Below are 14,667 nucleotides of genomic sequence, written 5' to 3' on the forward strand. Positions count from 1 at the left end.
TCCATGTGAGGAGGAAAAAAAACATTAAACACCAGTCTGCGGGGCCCACGAAACTGTGCTCTCTAAATTTCTTTTTATTTATTATGACTGTAAACGTCATAAACACTAAACTAGAAAAATTAAGACAAACACACACACAAAAGAAGCATAAAAAGAGTGTAAGAGGATTCGGGTGTCATCTAAGGTTTTAAGTTTTATTTTTTTAACTGAGAAACCTTATTAAAAAATCAGATCAGAAGACATGACACAAGTACTCGGTGCAGTGATCAAACAAATGTGTAAAAGTACTCTGGCTCTATAATGTTCTGTGGTAGCCTTTTCTACAGGCAATACTTTTCAGCTTCAGTTAACGGTGATTATTCTGCTTATGCTGCTTAAAGAGCCTGTTTCCATTTTAGTCAAGTTTTTTTCCAGACTCCATGAGGCCCTTTGGGCTGAAATGAAAACGGCGACTTGATCATTTAGTTTACTGTCGGAGCCTCTCAGTGACATATTAGCGCTTTAATCACACACTCAGTTTTCTATAGCTGATTTTTTTTCCCAGTAGAAAGTTCAGAGTTTAGAGCTAAAATGCTCGTTCATGTTTGGAGCCATAAACTCGCATTTTGTAATAAATAAAATTATTTCTGAAAATCACTTTAGTTCAAGGAAATGTATTTCCAAAAAACAGCAGCTGTGTTTTAGTGCAGTATTCCGTTTTAAAGCTGCTTTTCATGAAGAGATAAAACTTCCAGAACTGATTTCCTTGAAACCACGCTTGGAGTTAAGTTCAGTCTTGCGTTGTATTAGTGAGCTACTGCATTTGATCCTTGTAATTTAGCAGCCTTTCCCCTAATGTTCATTATCGGTCCCGTTTTAAACGAAGACCTGCACTTTAGTGTGCAGAAACGCTGCTAGGCATTAAAATTTGATGTCGACCGACTGGCCAGTGAAAACTCTTTAAAGGTATCAAATAGTAATCCCCACGTTAAGTAATTAAGTCCCAGTGACTTTTAGGAGAGAAAATCAATAAACTGTGCGGTTTAATTTTTCATTCACTTGACGAGGAGTTTCTATAGTTGTGTCTTGAAATAAGCAAAATATAAAAGTTACTATATTAATTTTAATATTGCTATGATCTACGATCCACGATTGAATAAATTTAGAACTGTTTGTTCTGTTAAGCTGCGATAAATATCGTCCTAATTTAAATCCGCGCATAGTCATTGATCATTTCCAGAATCGTTAATATTTAAAATAACTGTCGAAAAACAACATGCTATTTGTGTGTATTAACTTCAATTTTGAAATTTATGTTAGTTTTATTGTCTGCGGGGAAAACATTCCAGCAGCACCGTGTGCAGTTCTGTTTCGGTTAAACGGTGTTTGTGTCCCATCATCCCTCTAAACATGAATTAATGATGTCGATGCAACAACAAAGGAGCAGCGTACCATTCATTTATTTCAGTGATTCATATTTGAGCCCATTAGACCAAACTATCAATGTTCCCAATTTTTGCAGCATAGATTAAAATTGACTGCGTTGTGTTCTTTGAACTGGGGCCATTGCAAAGAGTTCAGTTCACGGAGCCACTTCAGCCGTCAGACCGTCGGCCGATCACAGAATTTAAATGTAACGGGGTTCAATGCATTTTTTCTCTACCTGCGGGGTCTATAAACACTGTTGCTGAGATAAATGTATGAAATGTTAAAAAAACAAAAAAACGAAAAATGTGTAAATGCTACTCAAATTCCCTTAAGCAAAAAAAATGTCGTTTTTGTTTTCTTCATTCATATTTCTACAGCTCCTCTTAGCTCAGCGCCGCGCAGCTGGGAGAAAATGGCCCAAACTGAATTTTCAATCTTTTCCCTGCGGTAATTCACACCAGCGCTGGAACAAATGAAAACTACTGAATTTAGCGTCAGAGAATGAAGAAAGAGCACAAACGGTTTGTTTCAGGTTGTTAAGCTAAATATTCGGCTGAAGGCCTGAAGGCCCGCACAGTAAATGTCCAAAAAAGTGCCAAAAGCAGAAACATCTTCAATTGTTTCCAACTGATCGTGTGCGGCGGTTAATTTGTGTTTTAGAGAGCAGTGGCCTGTTTAACCAGTTGAGCTCGCAGGCCTGAAACCGGATCTTCATCTCAGTCTAATCTCTGGCAGTTTGACTGGTGTCCTCGTGCGCTGGGAGGGGAGTATGGGATGTGGGGGTGTTGGGGTTCTCCTGCAAACGCACACAGAAAGACGCATGCACTAGAACTGCCGGAGCTCGCGTGAGCACATACATTAGAGTTCAGGAAGTGGCGCGTGAAGCAGCCTAAATTCCTCGCGCAGGAGCGGGGGCTCGCGGCGGCTCGTGGAAGCCATGGATCACATAGGGATACTGGGGGCGCACCTGCAGCAGCACGCGCAAGTGGAGTCCATCAGTTTTGGCATCGATCAGATCCTCAGCAACGTGGAGCAAAGCTGCATGTTGGGCACGAGGATGCACGAGCCGGACTACGGACACCTGGCCTACAACAGCGGCGCGAGCGGCGGCGTGAACGGAGGTTTCACGTGCAACAGCAGCGGATATAACGGCACCGGCAGCGCGTGCGGGATGTCTTCCCTCGGCGGTGCTTATCAAATGAGTATGGGCGTGAATATGAACGGTGCTAACGTCAACTCCGCCGGGGTCATCCGTGTCCCCGCTCACCGGCCTCTGAGCGCCGGGAACTCTTCCATGCCTGCGATGAGCGGGACCATCAACAACCTGACAGCGCTCACGTTCCCATGGATGGAGAGCAATCGACGCTACACTAAAGACAGATTCACAGGTATCCACTTATTATTATTAGAATTGCTAGAAGTAGTATTTATTGGTCCTTCCTATGATGAAAATGTAAATGTACCTGGCAGACTGTTTTGCGGCCTCTCTTCATTTTGTAGCCCGATTATTCATTGTTTAAAATAAAAAAAGAATAATATGAGTGTGTGTGGAAGAGAGGATAAAATAGCAATACTAAACGTTAGTTTAAACTCGGTACTTTTTAATTAAAAGCAAATGTCCACTTACAATAAAACGGGGGGAAGAGAAGAATCCGTTCTTCTCAGCAGTAATTTGTACACAGACAGAATACGCGTGAAAACCTGTGGCTGCCTCTCCGGAATTTTAGTGTTTAGTAACTGCACCGTGTTTCTAATATAAAAATATTGATTTTAAATTTTGAAAATATAATTTTGTTTATAACTAAATATGTGGCTGATTTGCCGTAAGGCAATGTGGTGGTTTGCCCATGGTTTTTCAATCCCTGAATTAAAATATATATACATAATTTAAAAAAATGATTTCTGCATTATATTAAAGGAAACTATTGATACGTGTGATATATGTAATAGTTTTATTTATTTTTACGGAGCTGCTTTTCTCCTGCTACGCTGCTGGTGCGCTCTCGGTTTCTTTTTGCTCTGCATATCCTGCTTCCCTGTCCTGTCTCATCCTGTCCTTTCCTTTCTCGTCCTTCTGCCCTTCTCTCCTGTTTAGTGTCCCTCTCACCCCTCACTGTAACACGTCGTGTAGGTCACCCTTATCAGAACCGGACACCGCCGAAGAAGAAAAAGCCCCGGACGTCCTTCACCCGCTTGCAGATCTGTGAGCTGGAGAAACGCTTTCACCGGCAGAAGTACCTGGCGTCGGCTGAACGTGCTGCGCTGGCCAAAGCACTGAAGATGACCGACGCACAAGTCAAAACCTGGTTCCAAAACAGACGCACCAAGTGGAGGTGAAGTTACCAGTGTATACGCGTTGGTACAAAATCTACCGAACATGCGCTGAACAGACATTCTTTATCAAAGACTGCGTGTCTATTTGGTTCCTAGGGGGTGTCAGGAAAACCATCTGTGTTTTTTAAAGGTCTCCTTGGATCCAAATACTCCACCATGAGTTTCCCTTTTGTGACGTTATCTTGTTGTGTTCTTATTTGCACATTTACCGTAAATCCTCATAGAGGTAGAGGCTGTGTAGCTTAATTTCATTGCAGGATTGTGGTGAAGTGCCTGAAGGCAGAAAACTTCCTCCCAATTTAACAAGGCCATTGGACAAATGAATTCAAATGAAATGAGCCTACTAATAGCTACTGGCATGTATATAGCTCAACTTGGAGACACTGAAACAGGCGCTCTGTGAAGATTTCTGGCTCTGTGACTATTAAAATGTGGTAATATTGTTGAACATTTCTCTGTCTGTAGAAATCTCTTTTTTTGTCCTGGAAATAATAATTTTCTGTGTCACAGAAAAGCTCAGGAAAGGCTTTTAATACTACTTTCCCATTTCTACATTTTTAAGAGCAAATTCAGCAACAGAAAACATTTTCATAATAATAACTATTAAAGATCAAACATCACTGATATTTGAAAGAAACTGTTTGCATTAGCCTATTTTAGTTAGACAGTTGAGCTACATGAAAACATACAGCATAACTCTCCAAATTCTCTGTGTCTCTCCCAAAACAAACCGATGTAGCCTGATTCTGATCCCCCGGAGTGTCACAGCTCGTGTTTGTACACTGTGCTGAATCTGTGCTCGATTTCATGTCACTCTGTTGTTGATACAGGCGGCAAACGGCGGAAGAGCGGGAGGCTGAGCGGCAGCAGGCCAATCGGATCCTCATGCAGCTGCAGCAGGAGGCCTTCCAGAAGACGATCAACCAACCCGTGACCCCAGACCCGCTGTGCCTACAGAACAGCTCTCTATTTGCTCTGCAGAGCCTGCAGCCATGGAACGAGAATACCGCAAAGATAAGCAGCGTAACTGCCTGCGAGTAGAATCAGCACAAACCATCCAGCAGGGTGTCCGAGAGACTGCTTAATAGCAGAGAAGCTGGCTAAAGCCTACATGCAAGGTCATGTCCCTGTTCTTGTTGTCACCCATCTACTGTCAGACAGACATTGAAGCGCCATCAGACAGAGTCCCCCAGCACTACTCGCTCTTAATGGGGATCACAGTCTGAGGTGGATCCTTCAGTGGTCTGGAGTGAATCCAGCTCTGCAGACACCAAGGTTTAATCTTCGGGAATAATTTGGAGGAGTACTGATGGACAGTGTTACAGAGTGGCATCGAAGAGTTGTTGTAGCTACTGTAATTTCCTAAAAGAGACTAAATGATTAATGGCTAAATAACGTATTTTCATATGGGGTCTCTTACAAAAAGAATATGCTTCTGCAATCAGTGTCTATCCAGCCCCTCACAGCAGTTTGTGATGTAACTGCCACTTTTCATCTGTTGACTTGTGTTGCTGGACACAAGTTTTCACCTTTTTGTGTTCCATATTATCCTACACTATGTCATGCACATGAAATGAATTTTGGCTTACAGCAGCATAAAAGAGCACTTATTTTATCACCTGAGATGAATAACAGCGAGAGTGAGAAGAGTAAACCTGTGTGTTTCACCCCGTCTTACTGCAGCTCGGCTATATATGGTCCAAAATCATCGATTAATGGGGGAACAAATACCATGGCACTTTACAAGTACGTTTAACAAAAAACACACTTTTCACCACAGTTTAGCTCATATTACATTTTCTTTTCTCTTATTTTTGTAAAAGGCTTTTACTGTATTTTCACCACTGTAAAGCAAAGGATCTTAGACCTGACACCAAAAAACAATGACACAAAGCTGCCGTGTGTTCATTTTTTGCCCACTGTGTGTGTGTGTGTGTGTGTGTGTGTGTGTGTGTGTGTGTGTGTGTGTGTGTGTGTGTGTGTGTGTGTGTGTGTGTACACGTATGCCGTAGTTTTCCCCGTGTGACACGCTAATGGCTGAAGTGAAAAAATAATGAATTTCTTCAAATACTATGATTGTGTTATGTTCTGTAATTTAAGTAGATGGAATTCTCTTCGCAGGCTATCGTTGAAGTATCTCACTGATTGTCAGTCACTTCTCACAGCACTTCCAGATGCAAATCAGGCGTTTGAATTTTGTTTTGCTTATTCTTTTGTCAGACAGATGTAGTTCTTCTCATACATTCGTGTATAAACAAAAACATAAATGTGGATATTTTCTGCTTTTTTTCACTGATGCCAACAGACTGCAGGAGCAGGTTTGTGCGTGTATACATGTGTGATGTGACATTTGCCAGGACTGGTTTCTGAAAGGCTGAAGGAGAATTTCATCATCCACTCAGAAACATCAGTGCTGAGCCGCTGAAGCTGATCCACACTGGAGCTTCCTGGAATTCCTTTCCCCCAACACACACACACATCCCTGCAACAGCCTGAAATCAGATTAAATCAAAATGTTGGGGCTGTGATACGTATACATTAATAAACACATCCCAATCTTATGTTTAAGAAAGACAACAAGGCAGCGAAAGAATCCACTGCACATCCAGGATCACAGCAAAACGTCCTGCTGGTCAGGCCAGAATAAATGCCCTGAGTAAGATAATGATGATGTGAGCTTCATGTGTTGCCTCCGAGCTCACCCTAGAGTCCTCTGAGTGAGCTCTGTCTTAAATGGAGAACAACACAGAGAAATGTGCCTAGATCAAAGTGAGCTGAGCAGTACCAGACAGTGGAAGTGTGGCTTTAGAGCATAGGTGTCAAACTCTGGCCCGCGGGCCAAATTTGGCCCGCAGCCTAATTACATTTGGCCCGCAAAGCCATACCAAATTACTATTAGAGCTGGCCTGCTGGTATTATACAGCTAATATATATATTGTTTAGTATTAAGCTTGGCTTGTTCCATATTCAGTTTTTCAGAAAAACTTGTTTGAGTCCATAAGAAGAGATTCATTCTTAAATCTGGAGGAAGATTTTTTTTTCAGTAAATATTAACGTTAGCCCACGACTTTGCTCCAGTTTTGAATTTTGGCCCACTGTGTGTTTGAGTTTGACACCCCTGCTTTAGAGTAACCTACATATAAATCAAGATTATCTCCTGACCAGTTTTAGTACTTCTGAACAAAAGTCATTATCAGGGGTTAAAGTGGGCAACGGCTTTCTGGCACCTTCAGTTAACGAGCAATTAATTGAGTGTGTGTGTGTGTGTGTGTGTGTGTCTGTGTGTGTGCGTGCGTGCGTGTGTGCGCATGCTGCAGCCTGGTTTGCTTCCAGTGATGTCATTGACATACTTAAAAAATAATTAAAAAATAATGGTGTTGCACGGCCCGCTGCATCATACACTCTGAAGTGATTCTTTGCAACAGTTGAATCCTGTGGAGATGAGCAATTTTAAAAAGCTCTAGTAGGAGAGGGTAGGAGGGCCTTTACATAGTCGGTTGTTTATAAGGTCCCAATATCAGCTGTCCTATTTACAGTTTTTTACAGCCGCTAGGACACATTTCTCAATACTTAGGTCACTTTTGCAAAACTCTTCACACAATCCTCCTAACTGACCGTCAGCTTGGCAAAGCAGTTCATTTCACATTCAAAATGCACTACAACTACCAAAACACTTCATTCAGGTCTCAAATAAACTCATTCTTCCAGAACACTAGCAAAGGTTGACAGCCGACAAACACACTTTGTCACCCACAAAACAATGACCTAAAAACACTAACAACATGTTACACAGTGTTTTCTTGTGTAAAACAAGGACACATCTCTGTTTATAATTTCAATATATGTTACTGGAATGAATCAGACATCATGCAGAATTCGTTAATATTTGTTTATGTATTTTTATTTTTTTGCACTAAGTAATCCCAAAATACAAGAATTTGTATACACACCATCCACTGATACACATACAATAGTAATGCTAATCTACTCGGTCTTCTCCATTTGGCCACAGGTTCTCATCCACATCACATCTTATGTCATCTATGGGCAACACACCTAGGAAAGAATCTTCTGGCTGCCAGAATTGAAGGAGTTGAACAATTGAAGGAGTAACACCTGTGCAGATGTTCATCTACAATGAGAATCAGCTGTGGCTGGTTAAACTGCATTTTTAGATTTAAAATATGTTTCAATAAAATATTGCTGTTGCATTTTGCTGTCTTTTTAAGTTTTGCATTGTGTTATTGTTTTGGCCATAAGTTTAACAGTTTTGAAAACAGTATGTAAGCACATGCAAAATGTCCTGTACAAAGGTTTTTGGCAGTTGTTGTGTCTGAGTGAGAAGATGATTCATGAAATTTGAGAGATGTAGTCATTGAATGCATTTTGTGCCAAAACAATGATAACTGGTCCTCAGTTTAGCCCACATAGACTTCTGTTGTGCTCACTGTGTGAGGAGTTTTGCAAACGTGACCTAAGTATTGAGAAATGTGTCCTAGCGTCTGTAAAAAACTGTAAGCTGATGCTGTGGCCAGTGTCTCTGTGAACTGGACTCATATGAGACTGGACTGTATATACTGGGTGTGTGGTTTTGCTTTCTCTCACTTGATTCAGGTGCCCAACACTTTTTTGTCCTGTGAAAACAGCTGACTCCACTGTCAACTGGCAGTACAAGAGCAGAGGGAGTTTCTCGTTCTTCATCTGGGCAGCTGAACACTCCAGGCGCACAGTGCTGTACAACAGTTAGAGGGCTAAGTTCCAAAACGAAACTGCATTTTAAGTGACTGTTAATAATAATGTTATATCATTACATTATCATTCTGCATGCTTTAATGTCAAAGAATTATTTTACAGCTGCTGCTTGAAATAAAGTTCAAGTATTTTAATTGCAAGTCGTGTCTGAAATTTTATATTTTCAATATATACCAATACTAGGGCCATAGTGTGTGTGTGTGTGTGTGTGTGTGTGTGTGTGTGTGTGTGTGTGTGTGTGTGTGTGTGTGTGTGTGTGTGTGTGTGTGTGTGGTGGTGGTGCGGGGTATTGTATGAAAATGTTAATTTTGAAGGGATGATGACTGCCATTCCTTTAACCTCTTAGGTGGCATTATTTTATTGGCTGGTTGTTTATGATTCACTGTGTAAAGTTTTTATTCTAATAACTTTTGCTGCCACGTTAATTTGACAGCAAAGGTTATTCCATCTAAAATTTGGTGCACTGGAAATATAAAGTAGAATAACATGAAAACTCATCAATTTAACTCACTGGTAAATGCGGAGGTGCACATGATAAAAAGAAAAAATATGGCATGCATATGTTTATTATTGTTGTCATTATTATTATTATTGCTGTTGTTTTGTATTTGTATATTTAATTTTTCTTTTATCACTGTTTAGATCGGGACTATTTGTCATGATTATTTCAGTTTAATGGGAAAAAATACTTTTGTTGCACGTAAAAATAACACTCCATTCATTGTACCTGTGTGATGTAAATAAAACAGAAAAGTCCTCCACAGCTGTGAGATCACGTGTACAGTTCAGGTGTTGCAGGAGATCGTGTATCTTGTCTTGTACTGTGAACATTCTCCTAAGCCTTCCATCCTCGGTGGGTTTATCGGACAAATTTGGAAAAACTGTTTGACGTAGATGGGACGCAGCTGTGTAGTGACCCCGTGTTTTCCGTCCATCAGTGAGCTGTGATTTGCACACGCAGGCAGCGCTGAGCGCTGATTCAGGGAGCGGCTGCTCTGCTTTCCTTTGCATTCTGTTAGCAAAGCGCGCATTTTTGTACTGCTTGATCTCATTCATTTAACTGAAAATTAAAACTGCGAACCAGATTAAAATTGGATGAATTGCACAACCTTATTTTCTACACGTGAAGCTGTATTTTAATTAAATAATTAAACCGACGAGTCAATATCAAAACGGATATTTAGCCTTTATCTCCCCCTGCTGGCTGCATGCAGCACTGCACTGGCTCGCCGATCACTTTTCGTCGCTAGATGATGATGAAAATTGCGTAAATGTTAGTCGACAAACAGTAACGTCATTGTATAAGTGCAGGCGGAGTACATAGAAAACAACTGCTGGTTTCTGTTTTTCAGAGATGTCTCTTCTGCGCGTGTGTTCCAGACAGCTGTTCTGGAAGAGTCCAGCTGTGGAGCCGCTTTTCACAGGTCAGTTTGTTCGCTTCAGTAAGAGAAAACGGAACCTCGAAAATGAACTGTTCTTTAAATGCTTTATGTAATACATCTACCCGCAGAACAAAAGAACAGAGCCAGGAGGAGGTCCTGTACATAATTAATGAACAGAAGAGTCCGTATTCTAAATAGTGGATAAATGTTTCTTCTTGATTGGAAAGATGGTAAATGGCCTGTATTTATATAGCGCTTTACTCGTCCCTAAGGACCCCAAAGCGCTTTACACATCCAGTCATCCACCCATTCACACACTGGTGATGGCAGCTACATTGTAGCCACAGCCACCCTGGGGCGCACTGACAGAGGAAAGTTACAGACGGGATATGTTGCATTCTGTAAGGGAGAAAACTCACACTTCTTGACATTTAAGTGGGTCCAGAAGCAGCTGAGAAAGATCATAGATATGTGTTAATGTGTGCAACACACAACAACAATGTTCAGTGACTAAGAGCAAACCACAGCAGCCTCCGTGAACAGGATCCAGTAACCGTCACAGTGGCAGATATCCAGGAAAGGGTCTCTGGACAGCACCAGGCTAACAAAGAAGCTAACTGCACTCCACGAGCACCTGGCAGTACAAATGAACCAGCTGCTGATGGACAAGATTGACTTGGAATGGCTAAATGATTCCCAAGGATCCCCAGAAGGGACCAGTCCCATCCAACTACCACCAATAACCTGCCTCAATACAATAGGGAAGCACCTGTCAGGCATCATAAGTGCTAAGATGAACAGTACATGTTTCAATACATGATCAGGGCACTGAAGGGAATTGTCAAGCACACTAGAGGAGCAAAACATAAGCTAATGTTAGATGGAGCAGCCACACGAGACTGACCAGACTGAACAACCTGTGCACCGCCTGGATTGACCACAAGAAGGTGTATGTCTCACACATGGCTTCTAGAGTGCCTAGAACTGTACAAGATAAACAGTACCCTGAGAGCAGCAGCAACTCAGTGTTGATGCGGCGAACAGCACTACAGGGCAGGAGTGAAGGAAACATCGACTCACTGATCCATGCCGCTAACATCTGCAGCGGTGACATCAGAATGTCATTTGGACTGGAGAAATGTAATTGAGTGGTAACAAAGAGAGCAAAGGTAGTAATTGAAGGCAAAGGGGAACATTACTGAGGATAGCAATATGTACCTGGAAATCCCCCTGGCAAAGGGAAACCATGAAGAGGCCGCCAGGAAAGCCACAACCACCAAATATCTGCAGAGTAAGCTGAATGGGAAGAACAAGATCCAGGCAATCAACATCTACGCCCTGCTGGGATAATAAACTGGCCAAAGGAGGAAACAGAAGCCACTGACATCAAGACAAGGAACTTCCTTACCATGCATGGAGGATTTCACCCCAAAGCCAGCACCCTAAGTCTGTATGCTAAGTGGAAGGAAGGTGGCCGAGGACTAGTGAGTGTTAACGCCAGTATACAGGAAGATAGGTACAACTGATAGTATGCATAGTGAATATTTTAGGCAGCAGAAACCTGAGAAAGAAGAAGAGCAAGAACAGGAGCCATCATGGAAGGTCAGGCCCCTTCCATAGAAGAAGTGGCCAGGGTACAGCTCTTCAACAAAACAAAAGTAGACAAGACGCCATTGAATAAACTGGAACCTAATACTTGAGTGTGTCTCTTCCTTCAGGGTGTTTGCGGGCAGCCAGCAGAGCGGTGAATGACAAGGAGCCATTGAAGAAGGCCAAAACCCCAAAAGGACGGTTTGACAACCTCGAAGAGACGAGCAAAGATGTACTAGAAAGTGAGAAAGAGACAAAGCCTTTCTGCATCTAGTTAACAAACAGTTACAAACTGCACTGAACAAGTTGACAACCAAAGTGATCAGCGAACAAACTGTAAATAATACTGTTAATAATCAGGGATGATGAAGAATGAAAGTGCTGTTTCTTTATTACAGTCTCTGTTTTTCGAAACACGAACAGAGATTAAGATAAAACAGGAGAGTAAAACTGTTGATGGCCGCGTGGCCTAATTGGCCGTGTGTGTGGGACAGTGTTTAGCACTGTACTGGGTTCTCCTCCAGCAGTCTTAAAGCATGCAGTTAGTGGAGTTGGGTTGGCTGGTCATTCTAAATTGCCTATAGTTGTAAATGTGAGTGTGAATGGTTGTCAGTCTCTCTGTTAGCTCTGCAACAGGCTGATGACCTGTCCAAGGTGTACCTCACCTTTCGTCCTGTGGCAGCTGGAATCGTGTCCTGCTCCAAATAAAATCAGAATTTCAGAGCTCCCAGTCAGAGTTTCAATCTGGAACTTCAGTTTGTGCTTCCTATTCAGAAAGTTGGAGCCAACCCACCAACCCTGAGGGACCAGTTCAAGGTGATGGTGGTAGTGAGTTTAAACAGCAGTGGGACTGTAAAACTTTCATCTGTACTGCCACTGTTTGGGATTAAATAAGTGAGCCATAAGCAGCACACTGAGCCGCCTCTGTCCATGAACGCGCTGCAGGAGTGTGTTTAAGCTCTAAAAGCTAGTATGCTACATTGGTAGTTATACATGAATGTTTTTATGAGCATGCTATGGTTTTTTCTCACTTTTCAAACGTTGTTACTGGAACACACAAACTCAGGAGTCACATCCACGTTCTGTCCGACATCTGGGATTAGGGCTGCTCAATTAATCGAATTTTAATCTCGATTACGATCTGGGCTTTCAACGATCATTAAAAATGACTGAGCCGATTATTAGCCCCTCCCTCATGCTTTACTCTCGCGCTGCTCCGTGTGGCAAATCGAGCGCACCTCTTTGCATTTCGAACACGCGTCACAACAATTAAGAGGACCCGAGGGAAGCTCGGAAAGCTAAGCAGAAGTTATTTGGAGAGGAGAGTGACTGCCGTTGGTTAAAGAGGTAAAAACCTTCAGTGGTGTGGAAACATTATGGGTTCAGTCAGACGTGGATCAAGTAGACACAGTGTGTAAACTTTGCTACAGTGTAGCTGCACCACAGAGCAACACTGCAAAGTTCACTAAACATAGATGTTTACATTTATTTCTTATATTGCAAACATTTGCACTGTTATCAGTATTTGCACTATTTTATATTATTTTTTGACAATCTTTAAAGTCATTATTCAACACATTGTTATCGTTAAATAAATATCGTCAAATAATCGAGATCTCAATTTCAGTGAAAATAATCGTGATTATCATTTTTGCCATAATCGAGCGGCCCTGTCTGGGATGTTGGTTTTTGGGAAGTGGTTATAGGGATTAAGTTTAGAAATGGCTCACAAGTGCAAACTGTAATCTCCAGAATGACCATGAAGTTAAATCAGAAACGGCCAAAGTCGTTGAAATGGATTCAAACTTTCATATTAAGAAACATTTTTAGACTATGTGCTTAGTCCTCCTAACAAAACATTTTCATTTGAATGGACAGTGCGTTTATTTAGACAAGGTATATTTTTATATTTAATATGCATTTTCATTACAAATTGCTCTACAGCACAGGTGTCGAATTCCAGGCCTCGAGGGCCGCTGTCCTGCTTGTTTTCCAACTAACCTGCCCTTTTAGCTTCTTATTGGCAAAGCACACCTGATCCAGGTGATCAACAGCAGGTAGGGCAGGGATATCTCAAAAACAAGCAGGATGCTGGCCCTCGAGGACTGGAGTTTGACACCCCTGGTCTAGAGGTTTCAAAAGGTCTGAAACTCACCTTATTGTAAACTGAGAAAAGGAAAACTGTCACTGAAGATCTCAATTACTCTTATTTTTTCAGAGTTCCCTGATGATGTGAACCCTGTGACGAAGGAGAAGGGGGGCCCACGGGGTCCAGAGCCAACTCGCTATGGAGATTGGGAGAGGAAGGGCCGGTGTGTAGACTTCTAGCTCATTATCTGTAAATTAATATGTACCTTATGAGTATGGAGATGTACTGTAAAATGACATACTGATGCAGTTTGGATATGTATGTAGCCATTAGTGGTTTTCTGTCTTTTGTTTAATCGTGATGGAGGAGCAACGAGCAAGTTGCCAAATTAAAGTAATAAAACAACAAAGATACACTTTGTGTTTTCATTGATGTCAATAGAAGTATGACTACAGAGACACCTCTGTTCTGCTAATCTATTGACAGAAGAATTCCCCCACGCTGTTTTTCTACCATTTTCATTTTATATCAAAGCAGGTGCAGGAATATAAGCAGGTGCTTGGGTTCACTGCATGTGGAACGTGCACACTTACGTTGTGTTTGTTGTGTCTGGATCCTGTTACCATCATATACAGAGCTAACTGAACACTCAGGCCAGGCAACAATTACACATGAAAAAGTAATTAAATATCAGTCGAAACCTTTAAACACAGCCTTCAACTTCAAAGAGCCACAATAGTCTTCTGTCACAGACCTAGTTCATCTCATACTTAATGGGTTAATGTTCAAAAAAGTCAAAATCACTTACCGGTAAGAATTTTACGAGTTTGAGTTTGCACATTGATGGTGTTCTGCTACAGCTCTGAGAAAGACATGACTGTCGGTTCTTTCTCCACATATATATATGTTCAGGTTGATAAATATAAAAGTGCTGGGGTTACAGGATCGTGGTCCCATGTCCCTTCTTCAGGCGGCACCCAGCTGGGAGCCATGGGCTAAGGCCCGGCTACCAGGCACCCTCCGCAGGCCTGGCGCCAGAGCGGGGTCCCCTTTAACCCTACATCGGTCAGGGTGAACTGTTCCCTCAGTGTTGCACTTACAGGAGCCTTTAAC

The 14,667-nt window shown here is 41.9% G+C and overlaps 2 protein-coding genes across 2 annotated transcripts; both read left to right on the forward strand.

Moving 5' to 3' along the window:
• The first annotated feature begins 2,344 nt into the window (after positions 1-2,344).
• On the forward strand, positions 2,345-5,611 carry tlx1 (T cell leukemia homeobox 1). The gene is made up of 3 exons (XM_086258149.1): positions 2,345-2,795; positions 3,503-3,740; positions 4,572-5,611. The coding sequence occupies exons 1-3, from the start codon at positions 2,345-2,347 to the stop codon at positions 4,780-4,782; spliced, it is 900 nt and encodes a 299-aa protein (XP_086114275.1). The 3' UTR covers positions 4,783-5,611.
• Positions 5,612-9,768: 4,157 nt separating this feature from the next.
• On the forward strand, positions 9,769-13,963 carry sdhaf4 (succinate dehydrogenase complex assembly factor 4). Its single transcript, XM_086260098.1, has 3 exons — positions 9,769-9,917; positions 11,594-11,707; positions 13,684-13,963. Exons 1-3 carry the CDS (start codon positions 9,848-9,850, stop codon positions 13,791-13,793), a joined length of 294 nt encoding a protein of 97 aa, XP_086116224.1. The 5' UTR covers positions 9,769-9,847; the 3' UTR covers positions 13,794-13,963.
• The last annotated feature ends 704 nt before the right edge of the window (positions 13,964-14,667 follow it).

Source organism: Aulonocara sp. 'chitande type north' Nkhata Bay, linkage group LG13, assembly GCF_057382095.1.
Source record: "Aulonocara sp. 'chitande type north' Nkhata Bay isolate Kocher_YH1m ecotype deep benthic linkage group LG13, A_spYH_male_GT1.1, whole genome shotgun sequence".
NCBI classification, from domain to species: Eukaryota; Metazoa; Chordata; class Actinopteri; order Cichliformes; family Cichlidae; genus Aulonocara; species Aulonocara sp. 'chitande type north' Nkhata Bay.